The 21,385-nt window shown below is 40.2% G+C and overlaps 1 protein-coding gene across 10 annotated transcripts in view; it reads right to left on the bottom strand.

The window, feature by feature from the left end:
• ZNF462 (zinc finger protein 462) overlaps positions 1-21,385 on the bottom strand; it is a 130,965-nt gene that overhangs the window by 4,507 nt on the left and 105,073 nt on the right. For 7 of the 10 annotated variants that reach the window (XR_001518130.2, XM_015599816.2, XM_015599808.2 and 4 more), the window contains 3 exons: positions 18,350-18,573; positions 5,542-5,674; positions 1,116-1,239 (listed from right to left, as the gene is read on the bottom strand). Coding sequence is in view for 8 of the 10 variants with exons in the window: in XM_015599816.2 (XP_015455302.1) it covers positions 1,116-1,239; positions 5,542-5,674; positions 18,350-18,573 (481 nt within the window). In the remaining 2 variants the exon portion in view is untranslated. Of the gene's footprint in view, positions 1-76; positions 807-1,115; positions 1,240-5,541; positions 5,675-18,349; positions 18,574-21,385 lie in introns of those variants that run through there. The other 3 variants (XM_015599830.2, XM_025041441.1, XR_001518133.2) reach the window with 3 other exon arrangements.

Genomic DNA, 21,385 nt, shown 5'->3' with positions numbered 1-21,385 from the left:
TGGAAAAACATAGATGGTTGGAGACAAACGAATATAATTTTTCCTAATTAAACAACAAAAGACTCATATCCTTATTTCCCTGATCCTAAAAAGGCCTTGGGGTTTTTTTTTGGAACAAACATCATGAATGTATGACTAAATCGTGAGTGATTTTTCCCTGCTACATGTTATGCTTAGGTCATGTATGTCTGGTATGTTATCAAAGATTGGAACCTACAAAAATATCCATTATTACACTATGTGGTGATGACATCATGCTTCGTTTCTAGATTAACATAACTGTTCTGTGTTCCCTCTGCTACTGGGAACAGTGTAAGTCCTAAGTGGTAATAGCAAGAATTGTCTTACGCTCAAACTCATCAGTGGAACCCCAAAGCTGGGAGATTGGCTATATTTATTAAGACTAAAAGAATAACTGATGTATTAAAGACTTAATGGACAGGTCCAGAAACAAATCGTGGAAACAAACAGAAGATGGAACCTATGCCTTGGGAAGCTTGGTTATGTTCTCTGAAGTTTAGACGCTTCAGTTTTCAGGGCCATTTGCTGCTGAAAGGACCAACTAGTAGGTTCTGTGTCTGGTAGACTAAGGGTGTCTTGTGGAGGGGATGATTTTATATTCAAGGATCTTATAAGTGTTTTACAGGTATGCTCCCACCTACCTGGGAGGCAGGCAGAAGCTGGCTCTGTCCCCGAGGCAGAGCACTGAAGGCACCAAGAGGTGCGTGGGAATGTTCAAGGCCACTCAGGGAATGAGTCATCAGAGGCAGGAACAGAAGCCAGATCTTTTGACCCCGGTCCACGCTCTATCAGAGAATGTCATGCTAATGAAAGCTGAAGGGACACTGGCTGGAGAAAGCGCGAAACTTCTACGCGAGGGCTTGAATGCGATTTATTATTCGTAAAGATGATTTTCATTTGACTTGGGTCTGGGTGACCATTTTAAAATCCAACAGAAAAGGAGCAACCTAGTTCCTGACAACTGCCTCTCCTCCCATGCCCAGGAATGTGACACAGAGGGGTCTGGGTATCGTCAGGGGAACCAAAAAAAAGAACCTGGTCTCTCTGCCACCTCACATCTTGGGCCGAGGCGTTCTTGGGATGGCTCGACTTACATGCCGTGTCTCAGCACGTGTCTTTCCCACTCGGAGCCCTGTGAAAATGCCCGTCCACAGAATTCACACGGAAAACGCTTCTCAGCGTTAAGAGCAGCCCCTCGCTCAGAAAATCTCATCAGATCTGTAAAGGGAAAGCAGAGTGTCACCTGTGCACCATGGGAGTAGGCAGAAGAGATAAGTCAATATTCATCAAGAAGCCTCTCTTTCCTTCACTTGAAAATCCATTTGTGGAAGCAATTTCCAGATCCTGTATTCTTTCTCCTACCTGGCTTTCCGCCTAAGGATAGTTCTTGAATGGCTCTCAAGCGGCCCCATTTCTCCTCCCCGTCCCAATTGCTTCTATCACAAGTAATCTGGATCTTTCCTGCCTGAAGAACCCCATTCCCACGGCGTCTCAGTATTTTTTTCTGTCGAGCCTCTCCCTTCTGGGATGTGGCACCAGTGCCTCACAGTTTGGCACATGTTCATTTTCTATCTGACACAGGTTTGTCTTTGTTCCCCCAAAAGAACAAAGGTCACTGAAAGCACCGGGCTGGGTTACACATAGTAGACCTCGGAGTTTTGACTCCTTCCGCGTGAGAATGCCTTCTTGATTCACAAATTGTGGTTATCTGTCATGGATATCATAATCAACACCTCACAGGGTGGCTATGGGCACTGAATGAGAGCTACAAGCAAAGAACCTAGCATGAATGTGAATCCTGGACAACGGGGAGGCTAGCGTGTGAAAGCTTGTCCTCAGCTAAGGAGGGAGCCTGGCCAGCTGCCTGGCATCTACTCCCGAATTGGTGGAATTTATGAATGTGGGGATATACAGACATTTTCTGGATGGGTCTGTTGTAAGCATCAAATATTGACTGTCGTCATTTGTTTCCTCCACCGCACTGGGCACATGTGAGAGGTCTGATAAACGTGGACTGGCTGGCTAATTGTTTACAGGCCATGCCTCCTCCTGGCAAACTCAAAGATGAGAGCTTCTATGGCCTTTGTGTGATTCTGAGTCCGAACCCCATATGTCTTTCATTATACCAGAGGACCAAATTTTCCTGTGGGTTATAAACTGCAGGATGCAGACAGTTCTACAGCCACACTGCAAAGTGAGGGCAGTGCACAGGGAAACGTTGATCATCTCCACATATTTGATCACTCTGTGCCTGTCCATACGAGGTGTTACAGGAAGATGTCTCCTGGCTGAAATACTCCATCTAATAAAATACTCAGGATGACGTTAACAGGATAGGTATCTCTGTGCTGCCTTAATCTCCAGCACAAAAAGCTTTGTGAATGGGGCCAGTTTTAACAAAAGATGAAACATTTTCTCACAAATTAAGAAGATCACCACACAAGCCATTAAAAATAATTGCACAGACTATCTTCCTTGATTCTTTTCATTGGAAATGAGACAGCACCATCTGCTCTGCGCATTAATTCCTTAGCAGGGATTATCTTGGGCAAGAAATCAACAGAATGCCTTCCTGACTCCTCCCAGCTGCATAATGAGAGGGGGTGGGGAGGATTCTGCTTGGATTAATTTTGATTTTTTTCATGCCTGGTTTCTTCTCTTTCAAATTTTTCCGAGCTTTCTAGGCAGGATCCGCAGTGTGGCCACAGCCAGTCCTCTCTCCAGTTCTCGTGTTGGGAAAGGACGTTGGGAATGGGGTAACTACAAGGACGTGAGCCCCAGAACTGACTGTGCCTGATGAAAGTCTTCCATTGCCAACGAGGGGCATGCTCCTGGCACATTTGCTCCTTTACCCTTAGGAAACATGAAACCAGTCATCTATTCTTTCCAATGGCTCATGCTGTTTCATCCTCAAAGGAGGAGGCCAATCATTACCTGTCACACATCAAATAGCTCCCCATCAGCCCTGAGAGCTGCACTAAAGCCACCTCCCGCTCCCTACTCCTAGAAGACAGACCGTCTGGCAAAAACACCCTGAGGCTATTGTGTGTTGTCGCTTCTTGTTGGCAAGAATATACCTAGATGTTGGAAAATTGACTCAAACGAGATGAGACAAAGGAGGCTGCTCTTTCAAGGACTGGTGCGGGGGACGGGAAGGTGTAGGCTTATCATTCCTGTTCACATGACTAGAAGTTACTCATGTAAATCCCCCACCCTCCCAGACAGAAATGCATGCTTCTCTGCCCCAAGACTTGTTTTTCCCCCAGTGTGGTTATGGCTCACGAATGTGATGCAACTTTCCAGTCAAAGCAAGCCAGGTGACATCACAGTGCTCATGAGATGGGGGTGGCCATGTTGGCAAGCAAGGAAATTTGTCTGGTGCCCCACACATATAACTGCCATTTTCTTCTTCTAATTGTCTATGCTTTTATTGCGGAGGAGTCACAGGGGAGGGGAGGACTAAAGGGTTCTTGCCTCTGCAATGCTTATAACCTCTAACATCATGTGTGCTCAGCTTCAGAGATTAAAAAGTCATAGGAGCCAAGGAGGAATAATTTATTTCCTAAAGAGGAACAGCAGGGCACACTCTCTACCCTCTGTCAAAAGCACCTTCTTCCTCTGGTAGCAGCGCACAGACCTTAAAGAATTCATCACCAAGAACATATTTGTGAAATGTTAAAAGAAAAAAAAAAAAGAAAGAAAATGAAAACCCATGCTTCTCGGATCGCAGTCATTTCCCTTATAGGAAATGGCCCCTGAAAGTTGTAACTTTAGAAGGACAATCATCCTATATGGTGAGGATGTTTCCTTTGTCCATTTATTTTCCAGGTTGGCCATGGGCGCGCTGATGCCCCTCGGCTTGCAGTCCCTGCTGTCGTCTTCACTGGGGATTCAGGGGCCCGGCTTTGCACATCTGCAGTCTCCTGCTACGGTGTCACGGTGGGGTGGGGATGGGAGCAGGTCGGGGAAAAAGAACAGGGAGAACCTCAGAGGAAAAGGCCACCAAATTGGCTTTCTTAGGTTTGCAGGCCAACCGAGCAGGAAAAACAAAGATATTCTGCAAAAAGTGCACCTTAGGATGAGGCCCTAAGGGCCACCGAATTGACAGAACTCAGGGTCAGGTTTCCTTCAATGAACATTCCAGTGTTCAAAGGGCTGGGGAAAAGGTATGTAGTGTAAAAGGGATCTTGCCCTTGGAGCCAAAAGACTAAATTCAACCTCTAATGGTTTTTGTTTTGGTTTGTTTTCACTTTGAATGAGCTCTTAAATTTTCTGAGCCTTTATTTCCCCATTTGTAAAAGTAATACCATCTACATTGCGGAGTTATCATTTATTAGGTGGTTACTATGTTTCAGGAACTGAGTCATGTCTTGTGTGTTATCTCATTTAATCTTTACACAACCCTAGGAGGTAGGTGATGATATTATTATTATTATTAATATTATTATTATTATTATTATTAATGAATATACAAGAGTTAAAATACTTTACCCAAAGTCAAATAGCTAGTAAATAGCAGAAGTGGGAGCCTAATCCAGGCAGGCCAACTGCAGAACCCTCTACATTACATAAGATTGAAGGAAAAAGGTTATTTAGAAATGACCAACACTGGGCCTGGCATGTACTGTTATTCAACAATGGCTACTAATACCATTCTCCTCATCACTGAAATGACATTTATAATGTTTATGTCTCTCGTTTATGTTATTTGTGTGCTTTTGATAAATCTGCAATAACTAAAGTAACATAGCCCAACCTATATGCTTATATGCACCATATTGGGGTTGCCACAATATTCTATGTTGAACAATATAGAAAACCAACTATAGATCACGTACGTGTATGCTTATTATAACTAAATACACTTTGAAAAAATTCATTTTGAAAATGATTACAGACTAAGAGGAAGTTGGAAAAACAGTACAAAAATTCCACGAGACCTTCTCCTGTGTCCTCTGTAAATATTCTAATGGAATGAAAGCTGTGGATCCCTTTCTTCTTCTTTACAAAGCAAAACCAGCAACGGGGATGTTAAGGAAAGGGCCCCACCAAGGACTTAGGGAGAAGGCTCAGGGCTCAAGTCCTCTGCAGCCTCCCCCTTGACCCCAGCAGTATATGCCCCAGAAGCAGCAATTTTAAATAAGCGTTCAATTGGAAGTTCACTTGCATTCCTCAATAGCTTTACAGTGTCGTCCGTCTTGCCATCTGCCAGTCCTTATTTTAATGATTCCCTAGACACCAGTTTTCCTTATTAAAGACAAATCACTGCTATATATTATTTTTAATAAACAAATAGCTATAGTTAGAGAGAAAATGCCTGTTTTCCTTGGGAGTTTCTATAGCTGGTAATAATTTGCAAAGATATGGCCCCTGACGTGTTTCTTAAGTCAGTCTGTTCTGCTACTTAACTAAGAAGGATTGTTCCTTCTGTTACTCCTACAACAACCTCTGCTTCCCTTCTGTCTCCCCATGGACATGCTGGCTGCCATCTGGGCCTCCGAGGGCAGGGATGAGACCAACCTCTGTCATCAGCTTTGCTGCTCATTTCTTCTTCTTTGTCCTCGTCATCGCTGCTGGAGCTCTCCATCTTTTCCTTCATCTGTTCCAGCTGATCCAAGTTGACCCGTCCAACCAGCTCAAAGTTACGGCTTACCTGAAAAAGGCCCAAACGACGGAGGAATGAACCACAGGCTGAACGGGGCTGCTCGCCCTTGCGGGGGAGATCTTGCCAACCTGGCTTCCCTGTGACTGTGCTTTTGGAACCAGGACCAAACAAAAAGTGTTAACTAGGGCTGATTTTTGTTGTTAGAATAAAGTGGGAATCCAAACTTTTCTTCAAAATGTCATCCGATGGAAAAATTAAAATCCACATTAAGCAAACTCTGTAATGATGTTCTGTTTGGGGTTCTCCTATCCATGGTAGCACAACATTTACCTTGTTCGTGAATCTATTTTCAGCACCTCTTTCAGTGGCATGCATACAATTATCAGGAATGACAGGTTAGTGGAGGACTCAAGCGAACCAAATGACTCAAGCCAATAAACAACGGTGGGCTGCCCCTCTGGACATGGAAGGCGCTATGCTCCCCCTCGTTGGGCTCCAGGAGAGAGAACCACAAAGATGAATGAGATCCTGTTCTGGCCTCAGAGGCTCACGGTATAGTTGAGGGAACACGGACATCGTTAATCAGATTCCGAGGCAGATTTCCATAGCTGCTACAGGAGAGAGTGTAATGAGAGCACAGGAGAGGAAAGAAGGAACTTGCAAGACAGTTCGAAAATATTCTCTGGGATCAGACTGGAACAAAGATTTGCTGAGCACCACTGAGTCCATATGCCTGGCAGATGGGAACATCATCATCAACTGTGACAAATGTGAGAGAGACTCGAGAGTATCAGGGCCAACAGACAGTCCTATGAAAAGGCTTAATATTGTCCCAAAAATGTCATGTAGAAGTTAAGCAGCATTTCAAAGGAGGAAGAACATTCAGGATAAAAGCTCTTTTAAAACAAGAGAAACAATGCACAGTTAGAATACATATATTCTAACTATAATAATGAAGTTCATGAAATCAGTCACTTTGAAAACAACTCAGCATGAGGGTGGAACATGTCAGTGTGTCAGTCTCAATGCTAAACACTTGGGGAAGACGAGTTCTTGTGCTCATGAAAAAAAGTTTTAGAAATTAATAGACTCAGGTGAGGAGGAGGAGGAAAAAGCCGTGTTCTGATCTTTATTTCTCCTTCCTCTCCTCGAAGAGTTCACAGTCACAGCCTCCAAAGCACCTCTGCTTGCAGCAGCTTCCCGACTAGGGACCTACCTACTGTGCCTCATGCCTGCAGACCTATATGAATCTTTACTTATTGTTATGGCATGAAAGCAAAAAGGGATGGCACAAGGAGCAGGAGCTCTGAGATCAGACGGACCTGAGGTCAAGTTCAGGGTTTGCCGTTACCCAGACTCTGGGTGAGTTACTCAACATAAATGTCCTTATTTGTAAAAGACTTGAGTCAAGGTCAGCACAGTACCTGAAATACAATAGTTCTCCAGAATGTCTTTCCTTTCCCTTTTCTGGGAGTGTGGTGGCCTTTTCCAATTCTGGTTTTTGGAAACGTGTGTGATAAGCATCGTAAATGCATATGTATGAAGTTATGTTTAGCCACAAAGTCCACATTTTGATCAAATAGTATTTATGACCAATATCCGAATAAAAGTTTTCTAGGTTGCCAGTTTTTCAGGAAAAGGAGGCAAGATTACAGTTTGTCTAATTTGAAATATGTATAAAGAAACATCTTTTAAATGACCAGTACTTAAAAGGCAGTCTTTTCTGGCCGCCTTCTCCCACATTCCATCTCTGCCAAGGCATCTATAGGTGTGTGTAAGGGGCATGACGGATAGGCAGTTGCCAGGAAACAGAAATAATGAAACCAAGAAAGGCCAAAAAAGAATCTCCAAACATACTGTTTAATCCAGTAGTGTGCATTCATTCATGCATTCATTCATTCATTCATTCATTCAACAAGGACTCCCTGAGGACCTGTTGTGTGCCAGGCCCTGTGCTAGGTATTGGAACTCCTGCTTCTCAAAGAACTCACAGTGACAGAGATCTGTCAACAAACTAAATGTTATTTTTTTTCTTTTTTTTCCTCTTTCTTTTCCCCTCACTGGAAAACTTGACATTTTGGACTCTGCAGAATTTTAAGAGTACAAGACATTCTCATAGTATGATGATCACTTGAGGCTGACCCAGGATTTAGTTGTTCTGAAGATTTCGAAAATCTTTGCTATGCAATTAAAAGACTTGAAAGTAAAAGCTAAAAGTTTTTGCTATGTAATTAGAAAAATTTCAAATAAAAACTCTTTATAGTGTTGGGTCCTTACCCTATTTTAAATCCTGAAGTCAGCAATCCAGTATTAACCTTAACACCAAAGGAAGACTCCTTGCATCGTTAAGCCACTGTCTCTTACCTGGGTAATTCTAAGTCCCCTCCCTCCTTCCTTGCGGTTTCCCACCATCCATTCTTGCTCCTCTTACATCTATTCACCAGTGCCCTCTGAGTGATTTTTAAAAAATATTTAAATCTGCCCATGTCAGTCTCTGCTTGCCCTGAGGATAAAATCTTCATTTTTACTGTGGTTTACGTGGCCAGCTATCATCTGATCTTGGCCCACCTTCTCCAGACTGACTCCCCTTTGCTCCCACCACCCTGAACTTACTGAGCTTCCTGGAATATGCCACGCTCTTGACGTTGTGCCTCTCTCTCTGTGCACATGCCTGAAATTCTCTCAAGCCTGCCTCCATGTAGTGACACCTCAGTCGTCCAGGCTTGCTTCAGTGTCACGGGGGGACCTTCTCTAAACTCCTCCTTGGTTACATACCCTTGCTCTGTGCTTCCACATCACCCTACGCTTCCCTTTTATAATTCATCCCACTCAGTAATTAATTACGGCCTGCACGCCACCCCCCCTTCCCCCGCCTTGAACTGGAGAGTCCATGAGGACACTCTGCATGTGACTCACAGCTGGGTCTCCACTGGCCAGTGCAGTGTCTAGATCAATGTGGGTGCTGTTTGCACCTCCTGGCTACTGGATGTCTTCATTTTAACTTAATATATTTTTCTTTCCTATAAACTTTCTCAAAGAAAATTTGGAAAATAGAAAAAAAAACCTCATTTAAAATCCAACTACTTATACATAATAACTGTTAACAAGTTAGTATATTTCTGTATGGCTGTTTTCTATGCATAGATTATTTACATTGCTGTAATCATATGAAAACATATGCGAGTGTATCCTGCTTTTTAATGCCTTGCATGGCATAAATATCATTCTCTGTATAAGAATTATTTTTAATCGTTACATAATGTTTCATTAAGTGGATATATTATAGTTTACTTGACTGTTCCCATATGAGTTTACCTTTGGTTATTTCTAGCTTATTAAAAATGCAGTAATAAACCTTATTGTACATAAACCTTTCTTTCATGTTTAGTTTTAATTTTATAGGCTAAATTTCCAAACATAAAATTACAGGGTCAAAGTCAAAGAGTATAGACTTTATTGAAATTCCAACATGTCTAAGTTGGCTTCTAAAATGATCATAGGAGTTTCTTTCTAGACCTCGAGACTGGTGAGTATCTGATCAACTTTTTAATGATGCCAAGGACATACTGAAGGAAATTCACCTTTTTCTCTGGAAATGAGAATTTATTACCTTGTTTCCCCAAAGGCCCACAACACAGAGACAAAAAGTAAGGTTAAGAGTTTAAGATTTAAAACCTGGCTCCTCGCAGCCTTTGAAAGCAAGAGAAGCCACACATGATTTCGAAGGGTGAATTGTTCAAATATATAATCACTCTGACACTAAGATTTTATTCCAATCTTTATATCCTGTGATATTTATTTGGAAATGCCCCAAATCCAAAGTCCCCTGTGTATGCCACTAACCCGGAGTCATGGTGAAGACTGTTGTCCAATAAGAATGTGATATGAAATGCCATAGACTGGCAAATGCTTTTACATGGAAAGTCACCCCTGACGCGACGACACTGCAAAGCCTTCCGAGCTCTCGTTTGATGTTCAAGCTTCATAACTAACTACACCTGTCTTCTCGTTTGTTGGTTTTTAACCATTCAGCAAAATGGTTTGGATCTGTCCCTAGCATATGAAAGAATTTCCATGTTTGAGGCTTATTCTAAGAGGAGAAGCGTTATATGACTTACAAATATTACCAAGCTGAACATGCATTTTCATATTTAGCAAACCCAGTCTCACAGGAAAGACTTATTTAAACCTCCTTGTTAATGAAAAAATGCAATCGGATGCCCTTGTCTTGAGATTACTTAGCAGACAGTAGGTGGGAGAGACTGTGAATGAAGAAAAATCCACTTAACATTTCCAGATTTCCCCCTCCTACTTACTTAACATTTGTACCTTCAAAATGGGACACCCGGTCAGGATGTTCCCATCACCTAACAGTACATGTCCATGTTAAAAAGAAAGGCCAATGTGAACTTCTTATTTCTAGAAAAAGTGACATCAGAGAGCATGGGAAAACTGCTTCTTACATCAGAAATGCCTATTTCTGTCACAGACTGAAAATGTGTAGTGAGGCAAAGATTTTAAAGGACTTACAGCAAAAGCTGGCAAAATTTTTCTGTAAAGGGCTAGGTAAGCAAATATTTTAGGCTTTCTGGACCACACAGCCTCTGTCACAACTACTCAGCTGCTGCTGTAGCTCGAACAAAAGAAGCTACAGATAGTATGGAAATGGATGGGCTTGGCCGTGTTGCAATGAAACAGTACTTATGAACACCAAGATTCAAATTTTATATAATTTCCCATGCCATGAAATATTACTCTTTTGATTTTTTTCGACCATTTAAAAATGTCAAAACCATTCTTAGCTGGCAGGCCATATAAAAATAGGCGATGGGACAATTTGGTCCACGGGTCAGAGTTTGCCAACCCGTGACTTATGATATCAGGTGGTTTACCCAGCAGATCTTTGCCCATCTTTGAAAGTCAGAATGGGAATGAGGGAAAGATATCAGCCAAGCATCGTCTCTACAATTTCTTATAGGAAGATGGTCAAATGTATAGGTAAAAACTTTGAATTCTCAGATAAGAGCATTTCAATCAGAACTCTCATAAAAGCTTCTAGAAAAGATAGCTATTTGCTCTGTTCTTTTCTGCCCTCCTATTTTATAGATATTCTTCTCAAGCATTTAACATGCTGGGTTGTGACTCTTTGTTTAAACTTGTCTTGAATACTTGCTTATAAACTCTTCCAGGGTAGCAACTGTTTCTTATTTAGCTTTTTATGTTTAGTGCAGAGTATAAGGTCAGTCATGTAGTTGACACACAATAAATGTTATTTCAATTTACCAGTAACATAAAAACCCATGGGAGATCATAAAGCATAAAGAAATTCATAATATTGCCATAATATGTGCATTCCATGATATAAATCTTCTTGCTAATGAGAGAATAAAATTGTACATTTTCTAAAAGACTGTTTCAATTTTTACCAAATATCTACTATGTGCTAAAAAATCAATCCAGTAGTTTTTCTATCACGTAACTATTATGGACCATCATGTAAGATATGTTATCTTCCATATTTATAGATGAAGAAAACAGAACAGAAAACAAGTCAGTAATAAAGCCATGATTAGAACTCACATCTTGAGATGATATAGCTCCAGTTTCCCCATTATAATGTAAATCATCTGAAGAAATGCAAAATTATTTACAAAATAAGTAAAGATTATCCCTAATACACTGCCGAAACACAAGAAGGAAGAAAAAGTATTGTGACAATAATAAATAAAATTTATTATTTTATTAAACGATAATAAAATTTGATGGGATAGAGAAGAAGCTTTGGGAATTTTTCTTCAGACGAAAAAAACCTTTCCAAGAACAATAAGAGTAAAAGACAGTAAAGTACCCAGAAGGGTATGGAGCACAGAAGTCAAGGAATATATCTACCTTCTTTTGCAATCAGTGAAGACATGTTTCTGCCAGTCTTAACTTAGCAAAACAGACAAAAACAACTCATTTTGAGAATCTAAGCATAACTCCAGTCAGAAGTACTCAAGAAAGCCAAGTGAAAGGCATCATTAAGAAAGTCTAAGAACTTTGTTTTTGGCCAACTGTGCTGTTGCCAGTCTTCTGGACTGAAAACCCAGACGCAGAAATGCTGATGCTGCTGCCACATTTTGCTTATCTGAATGAACAGGATACTTAACATTTCCTACCTGAAAAGCAACTTAATTTAATCATTTTTTTTTTTTTAAACAAACAGCTACTGGAGCCTTTATTGTATGCAGGGTACTATATTAGATTTTGGAAGAAACGAGGTAAATAATGTGGTTTCCGTTTTAAGAATGCTGCATCCAAAGTCAAGGCAGGGACTTGCTAAGAGTTAAGTGCAAGTTGAGGCAGCATGAAATATAAACGGTTTGATGGAGGAAGGAAAGTCCTACAGAAGCCCAGAAGCAGGAGCTATCAACTTTGACTGGAGAGGTTCGTGGATAGTTTCAAAGGTTGTAGGCACAGAACATCTTCAGACGCCTACTTGAAAAATTCATCTAAGGTCTGGCCAGGCACCTCTCTCTGTAAAATGGTCACACCTCTCGCTCATCTACTTCTGATTTCACTGTCTTCCAAAATACAAAAAGAAACAGGTCTATAGTTAACAAATCAAGAAACAAGACTAACATGAGGGGAAACGGAGGTGAAATGACATAATCTTCTAGAGAAATCCTTGGAGCTGATAAAGCTAAAGCTCCTAGTACTTAGTTCAGAAATTAAATGCAATCCAAAAAAATATGTGGCCAACTGTGTGTTTATGATCGGGCATAGGGGAAGATCCTTCTTTTATTTCTTCTCATTTTCTTTGCTGGAAACAAATGTTCTGTGTGACTTTTATGCCACTGTGGATTTCACCGGTCCAGAAAGCTGAACAACTTTATTGAAATAACTAAAATGTTGGTGATTCCTCCTGAGCTTAATGTTCCGCTGCTCTCCCCTAACCGGCAAAAAGAAAGAGATGGGAGTTCCTTAGAGTTCAGCCGCCTGAGGCTCCATTTGTATAAAAAATTAAAAACATTTCAAAGTAAATTAAATTAGTGAATGTGTACTGCCTGAATAGACTATCCTTCTAAATTTAATATACCGAACATGACAATTTTACGAGCAAACTAAGTTAGAGATAATATATTTTTATGTTCCTTAAACTAGCAAAGAGACTTCAGAACCATAAAGAACACTAACAAGGTATTGCATATACTTAAACTTTCTTTAAAAATGTGTGTGTGTGTGTGTGTGCGCGCGCGCTTTATGTGAGTGCAAGATTTGTTTTTTCATGACTTTAAGGTTCCTAGAAATGTTAAGTCCTAACTTTCACTGGCATTGCTAATAAATGGCACTACTGAGAAGTGATTTCATTGTGTGTGTTTGTGTGTGTGTGTGTGTGTGTGTGTGTGTGTAAGAGAGAGAAAGAGAGAGAGAGAGGGAGAGAGAGAGAAAAAGGGAGAGAGACAGAGAAAAGAGAGAGAGGAATGGAAGTCGGGAGAAAGGAATAATAGGATAGTCTATCTTTTAGAAAATCTAGTGAGATCAAAAAAAGGCAGGGAGTTGAAGGATGAAAAAAATAAAAATTTAAAGATCCTGCACCGTTTACTTTAGATTCCAAGAGATTTCAGGTGTTTCCTTGCCCACCAGCATAAAGATAAAGATCTAGTAAGACAAGATTCACTGTGTCACCTAAAAAAATGTGAGTGCCAATTGTCATCCCCTTTCTACTTTACCTTGGCTTTTGAGGATAAACATGACAGCATAAATCCAGTGCACTTGAGAATTTGGGTTTTAAAAGAAATGGTATATTTGACTTGAAGGACCCTGCTTGCTGTTACCAGTATTTTGTCCAGTCTCTTACATCTTTAGAGACAGTCCTGAGGTTTACAAGCTTTTGCAGGTGGAATTGAGAAGGCCAGTTTTGAATATCCAGTTCTGTTTAATAAAATCCTGACTGAAAATATATCCTACTACGTCTTTTAGTTTCTTCTATAGATTCATCCCACCACACAAAATCACCTAAAGCTATTCATGGAAGAATGTAAATGAGCAATGCGCTCAACATATAACTGGAGGAAGAAAAAAGTAAACTTTAGCTTAGAACCAATTGCTAAGTCTATTGTGCCTTTTATTTTTCACAGTTTACACATTAAATTGAATCTTGAGCACCTTTTAGATCTATCTGTTCCCAATGTCAACTTTTTAAGAAAAGACTGTAGGAAATTAACATTTATTGAGGACCTACTATGTGTCGGGTCCTTGGAGGTATACTTTACTAAAAATTCACCTATTTTATTTTTATTTATTTTAAAACTCGTCTATTTTGGTCTACGGCCATGCTACCCTGAACACGCCTAATTCCGTCTGATCTAGAAAGCTAGGCAAGGTCAGACTTGGTGAGAACTTGGATGGGAGACCACCTAGGAAGATTGGGTGTTGTAGGCGGTAAAACAAACAAACAAACGAAAATAAACAAACAAAAACTCATCTATTTTAAATAAACAGTTCAACGAATTTTAGTAAATATATGCATCTGTGCAACCCTCAACACAATCTAGTTTAATAATCCTTCTATCACTCTGAGAAGTTCCCTCATACTCTGCAATAATCAATCCCTGCTCCCTCTCTCCAGCCAAACCAACCTCTGATCTGCTTTCTCTCTACAGTTTTGCCTTTTCTAGAAATTTCATATAAATGGAATCATAAAGTACATAGTCTTTTGTGTCTGCCTTCTGTCCACTTAACATGTTTTAAAGATTTGTCTATATTATTACATGTGTTAGTAGCTCATTTCTTTTCATTGATAAGCAGCATTATTCCACCTTATGAATACGTAGCACATTTTGTTTACCCATCAACTTTACGAGGGAGTAGTCTTGCTGGATCACATGGGAAGTGTACGTTTACTTTTAGACAAATTGCCAAAATGCTTCAAAGTGGATCTGCCATTTTATATTCCAGCCAGCACTGTCTGAGATTTCCCGTTTCTCCACATCCTTGCTAACACTTTGGCACTATTGGTCTTCTTAATTTTAGGCATTCTAGTAGGTGGGTAGTAACAATTTACTGTTGTTTTAATTTGCATTTCCCTAATGATGAGTCTCACTGAGGATCTTTTTATGTGATCATTTGCCATTTACATATCCCCTTGATAAAGTATCTATTCAAATCTTTTTCTCATTTTAAGTTGAATTGTTTATCTTATTATTGAGTTGTGAAAGTTCTTTATCTAGTTTAAAGTCCTTTGTTAGATAATTACTTTGCAAATATTTGCTTCAAATCTGTTGCTTCCCTTTTCATTTTTTAATGTTGTCTGCTAAAAAGCAAAAATTTAATTTGATGACATCTAATTTACTGATTTTTTAAAAATGTCCACAGCTTTTATATTGTATCTAAGAAATTCTCCCTAACCCTAGGGAAGTTTTCTACTATTTTTCTAAAAGTTCTATACTTTTAGTTCATACATTGAGGTTTATGATCCATTTTGATTTAATTTTTGTGTTGGGACTACTGTAAGGGTCCATAATCATTATTTTGCATATGGAAGTCCAATTGTTCCAGCACTGTTTGTTGAAATACTATCTTTCCTTATTGCCTTAGCACCTGTGATGCAAATCAACTGACCGCATATCTGAGGGTTTATTTCTGGACTTTTTCTTCTGCATCACGGATCTAGGCATCTATCCTTATGCCAATATTACACAAGCTTGGTTACTGTACCTTCATAGTAAACTTCAAAGCAAGGAAGGGTGAGTCCTCAATTTAGTTCTTTTTCTACAATGTTTAGGCTATTCTAGGTCCTTTGCATTTCAACTTACATTTTAGTGTCAGTTTGTCAACTTTAACCAAAGAAAAAAGCCCATGAGATTTTGATAGAGGATTACACTGAATCTGTATATCAGTTTGAGAAGAATTACCAGTATTGAATCTTCATATCCATGAATATAGTATATACTGCATTCACTTAGTTATTTTATTTCTCTCAACAATATTCTGTCATTTTCAGTGTATAACTTTCACAGCTCTTGTGTTAAAATTTATTCTTAAATATTTTATTCTTTTTGATGTATTGTAAATGAAATAGATCTTTTTAAAATGTCATTTTCAGATTTTCCAATACTAATCTATAGAAATATAATTGATCTTATATCCTGCAGCTTTGCTAAACTCACTAATATTCTAGTAGCTTTTTTAGTAAATTATTTAGGACTTTCTACCTACAAAGATCACATTGTCTGTTAACAAAAACTGTTTTATTTCTTCTTTTCCAATTTTTATGCCTTAATTTCTTGTTCCTTCCTTATGGTCCTTGACTTTTGTATATAATTATTAACAAACTTGTCTTAAGTGCACTGTACATCGGCACTCCTATACCATTTTTATGAATGCTGACTTTGTATCTCCTTTCACCCTGATGAATGACCATTTTTAACTAGTGCATGATGTCACTGCCTATCAGTCAAAAATTCTGTTTCAGCAGCACTGCTATCTTTGTTTATAAAATAGTGTCTGGATAATTATTTCAAAAATTCAAACTGCATTTTGTACCCATCATTTAGAAAAGAAGGTGTAGAAAACGGGAAAAAGCAAGTGCCGCTATTGGTAATAAGCATGAGTCTCATAAACTTAGCAACTGAGACTGAGATGAAAATCATTAGGCATGTTGAAAGTGGCAGTTCTACAGCCTCAATTAGGTGCTCGTTGGACTTAATAAGCCGGTCAACCACGAGAAAGAGTAAAATTTAAAAAAAAAAACATAACTTGGCATAGTGAAAAGTATAACATCAAAGACGTGTTTAAAATGCAAGGTATAATTAGTGATTTTATAGTTTAGGTCTTTAGGAACATAACTTCTTTTATGACGGCTACAACTGTTGTTTTACTTGAGCACAAATCAATTCACAAATAGGTTGAAGACCACAGTCAGTCTCAAAATGTGGGAAATACCAGGATCTCATTTAATCTTACAAAACCTCTGAGAAAAGTATAGCAATTCTCATTCAGAAATCAGAAAACAGACACAGAAATTTAACTTGCTGAAGTTACACAGTAAATGGTAGAGGCGAGATTCAAACCCAGGTCCATTTGGCTCCAAAAGCTCTAAACTGGGTCCCCAGTTTCCTGAGCAACCCACTTTCCTGATGCAAACCCAGAAGCCCCAACCTTCCTCTCTAGTTCAGGAAGCCTCTGGGTTTCTAACCTTCCCTGGATTTCCCCAGTGACTCACAAACTACTGTGCAACAATTTATCTTCCTGGTTTGCTTCATCCCAAAATACGAGCCTGAAGGCTTGAATATGATAATAAAAAGATCTGAGGTGGTCACGAAAATTAGATACAAGTATATAAAAGTAGAAAGCTTGGTGTGAAATGGATGAGTGCTTTACCTTTGAGTTTGGGGGAAGCAATGCTCAGGAAATTTGAATAAGAAAGGATATTAAAGTTTTTAAGTGAGGTAATTTAGGCTTTTCTTCTCTGCTTTCACTTTTGGGCAGACACGTTAGAAAATGAATGCATTCCAAAGCAGAAAAGCTACCATAAAATCATTAAATTGTGGATGGGTGATACAGCTCAGCCTTCTCTCTCAATACCTTGCAGAAAAATTCTAACCCTTGGGTGCAGATGATTCAAACTAAAATTTTATAACTTGGGTTTGTAAGGCTAAAATAGAGGGCCTGTGTTTCTACTGCCAGGACACAGAGCAAAGGAAAAAGAAACAATATCAAAAGTGCTTTTCATTGTGCCTTACGTAAACACTCACTAGATGTTTGGGATCTGTCAGTTAATTAGAAAGCATTTCAACAGGCTCTTTTCATGAAACAAATCCAAATCATAGCGTGCCCTCCTGCACTCAGTAATACACAGAACCAGAAACTATCCATCTCAATTCCTGACGTGCCCAAAATAGGCCTTGTGAGAAATGAGGAAGCTGTCCTGGATGATTTTAACCTACAATCTGCAGACCTTGGGCAGAGAATTTTTTCATAAACCTTTTTACTTTATGTCTTGTACTAATCTGTTCTTTATCAATCCACTTCCTCAAATAAAACACATATTTTACAATCCTTATATTGCTTAGCCAGGAATAGCGATGCCTTGGAAAATTATCATAGTTAGCAAAATATGGAAACAGCCTACACAACCGAGGGACTTGGTGGTATGGCCATCAGATAGAAGAGAAGCTGGCAACTATGGGTCCACAGCCTGTCACCTACGTTTGTAGACAAAGTTTTACTGGAACACAACCATGCCCATTCATTTATGTCTTGTCTGTGGTGGCTTTCTTGCTACAAGGGCAGTTAAGTAGTTGCCACTGAGACCATCTGGCCTGTAAAGTCTAAAATATTTTCTATCTGGCCCTTTACAGAGAGTTCGCCAACACTTGTGACAATGCATTTAAAATAATATGGAAAAACAAACCAAGTCATGTATAGTATAATCACAATTATGTAAAACAGAGGAAATCGGGCACAGAAGAGCCCAAAAATGTTAAGCAGCCGGAATTGGGTGGTAGCATTATGATTATGGGTGATTTTCCTTATCTCCATCTATGTGTTCCGATTTTCTAAAATGACCTTATGTGTCTTTGCTAATAGAAAAAAACTGAACCTCATTTTAAACATTATTTTAGTTCCTGTCTCTGACTTGCGTACAGTAAGTGTGACGAAAGTCAGCTCTCCCACCCCGCTCCGGCCCTTTCCACAGGTATGCTGCGGGTGGGAGGCAATTAAGTCCCAGGCAAGTACCTTATGCTCGTCCCGAAGGTGGCTGTCCAGTTCCTCCGTGTGCTTGGTCTCATAGTAGCAGAGCTGGCATTTGTAAGGTTTCAGTTCATTGTGCTTTTCTATGTGTTGCTGGAGGCTCTCGTCACTGGAGCAGGTGAAGGTACACTTATCACAGCGGAAAACTACTCCCTGCAAGTATTTTGACAGTTTGGAACGGCACACTTCAATGGGGACAACTCGCTCTTCTGTGGAGACAAATTGAATGGAAAGATGGGAATTTTTACTGATGGTAAGCTGATGTTCTTTCTTTGGAATATAAGAAACGCACCCAACTCAATTTTGCTACTTCTTGTGAGTTTGGGTCTGTGAACTGCACACACAGATAATATTCTTCTCAAACCCCAAAACAAGGTATTCGTCTGGCACAAGTCGGTGTTTTTAGGGCCGAAAGCTGGTTGTGTACTTAATACCCAGAATGAGCTATAAATTAGCGTGGAAGGTGCTTGCTAATTCCTGGATGGAGGTGATTAAAGGAGGGGAGAAGAATGGAAGTGGCTGCCACTTTTCCCAACATTAATGATTATCGACAGCAACCATTAGTTAGCACTTCCGACTTTCCCACCAAAGGTTATTGAGGTGGACTTACAGATGTCCACCTTGGGGGGCAGGAAACTGACACCCCCCGAGCCCCTACGTGCCACCACTGTGCACCCTCCTAGCAACTCGATTAGGCCGGAGTTATTCCCATTTTTACAAATTAGTAAAGTGAGGAACACAGCGCTTAAATAACTCTCCAAGTCACAGACATCGACCTTGGCCAAACTGAGCTCTGCATCCCTGTCTGTCAAACTGCAAATCCATCATTTCCCATCGCCTCCAATTCCATTCCTGTTTCCCTTTGCAAAACGTTCTCAAGGAGACTGTTTTACTTTTTCTGAAACCAAGGGAATCACTGATCTAATACCAAATCTGAAAACAAAGAAACCTGTACACTTTCATTCACTAAAACTCCAACTCTAACTATGAAGACTGCACAAATGAAAAGGCTGCAGGCTACATTCGGAGGGAGATGGGGGTGGTGTGGGAGATACGACGGATTTATGCCTTTTCAATCTGTAATCTGATTGTCACAAGGGAAAAAATAAAAGAGAGAGAGGATTTGGGTGCCTTTCCCGTTAACATACCAAATGCTTAGGGCTGGAAACGCGTGTGCTTGTTTATTTTGCACTCTCTCACCCTTGTGTTTAACTGCTCAAATTAAATTTCACACCAGCCTGCCCAGAGCATTGGCGCACGCGCCAGATATCCATAACTGGGATAAAATTAAAATCTGTGCTATTTATGCAAGGATCAAATATAGCGTGTGTTTTCACGCTGTGTCTGGATTTCAGAAGACTCTGAAAGTTTACAAATGGACGCACACAACATATACTTATATTATTTAGAAACGGCAATGTATTATTAAGTCAAGAAAGCGTGATTTATTCTCAGAGTCACTGAGTAGCAGCGTTTCCCGAGCATCAGAATTTTGCGGGGTGGTGTGACCCATTCAGTGAGCCTTCCCTGTGTAGCTGGCCTGCGTTGGGCCCCTGGGGAATTTTCCCCACCCAGCGTCATGCCTTAGTCTCAACCATCACTTTCTCCCTACAGGGCAGTCCCTGCCTTGGGAGTCCTTGAATGCAGCGATTAATTGGCCAGCACAAAAGCTGGGCAGAGGAAGCGTGGAAGGTGGTGTCTTGCAACATACTCCCTGGAGCTCTAATGCATATGTTATTTTCCCTATACAAAGAGTCAGTCGCTTATTTAGAAATATAAATATTTTTAAACCAAAGTATAGCAGACAGCTAAGAAACACATGATTATAATGTAATCCACACATTTTCTTAGAATAGCAAATGTTTAACAGTCTTCTAACCATTCAGTTCCATGGCTTGGTGTAAAGGGAGGAAAAAATGCTTTGGGTAAAAGCACTGAGCCTTCTGCTCCTCTAACCCAGGGTTTCTCAACAGTAGCACCATTGACATTTTGGGGCCAGAAAATTCCTTGTTGTCGGGGGCTGTTCTGTGCATTACTGGATGTTTATCAGTGTCCCTGGCCTCGACTCACCGGATTACCAGTAGCATTCCCTCCTCTGCAGTCATGACCACCCCAAAATGCCTTCACACAAATGCACCCTGAGGAGGCAAGACAGACCGCAGGCTGAGAACCACGGCTGTAAGCATTAATGCCAGCTGCTCTGGTTAAGACACATGTGGACGTGAACCGTGAGCAAGCTGGTGCCCACAGCAAGAGATGGAGGTACAGGCTGAACCAGGGGGACCAGCCCCCACACTGAGGATATCCTTTTCCAGCTCAGGGGTTCATGGGAAGTGCTGACATGAACTTTTCTGGCACCTTCCTTGAGACTCCATTCCCCTTGCTCTCTTCATGTTTGTTCCTGATTTATATTTTGTCATTTCTACTACTTCCACTTTTATTTTTGGCTCTGGCCGGTGCCATGGGCCCTGGTTCTGTCGACCTCAGTGGAGATGGCGAACGGCTGGGTATAATTCTCCATATAACGATGTCTTGAACACCTTGAAGACAGTCATTTAATCACCCTCCAGTCTTCGCTTCTCCCCTGTAAATAGTCGGTTCTTTCAAACTTATTTTAATAGGTCTCCTTTTCAGTTCCTCTACCACTTTAGTTTTCATCGCAGTTTCCAATTTCACTATGTGTGTCTAAGTGAATTTTACACAGTCCTGAGCACTCAGAATGATACCTTGGAGCTTAAATAATAATAATTAATGCGGACTACTGCTACAATTTATTAAGTGCTCACTATGTTTCAAGCATGGTTAAGTGCTCTACCCGCATAGCTACTTTTTATTCTCCTAACATTCTACAAAGTCAGTTTTATTATCTTCAGTTTATTGATATGGAAACGGAGAACTGATCCGTTCAGCTACTTCCTCAAAGTCCCTCCTCTAGTTCAGTACAAAACTGTGACCTGGAAGCACAGGACTCTTGACCTTGGCCAGTGTCCTCCTTCACCCCTGAAAAGAACAGGGATTTGT

The sequence above is a fragment of the Pteropus alecto genome, unplaced genomic scaffold (genome assembly GCF_000325575.1).
Source record: "Pteropus alecto unplaced genomic scaffold, ASM32557v1 scaffold111, whole genome shotgun sequence".
In the NCBI taxonomy this organism is placed as follows: domain Eukaryota; kingdom Metazoa; phylum Chordata; class Mammalia; order Chiroptera; family Pteropodidae; genus Pteropus; species Pteropus alecto.
The sequence above is the reverse complement of the archived record's forward strand: the minus strand, read 5'-3'. Positions and strand labels throughout refer to the sequence as shown.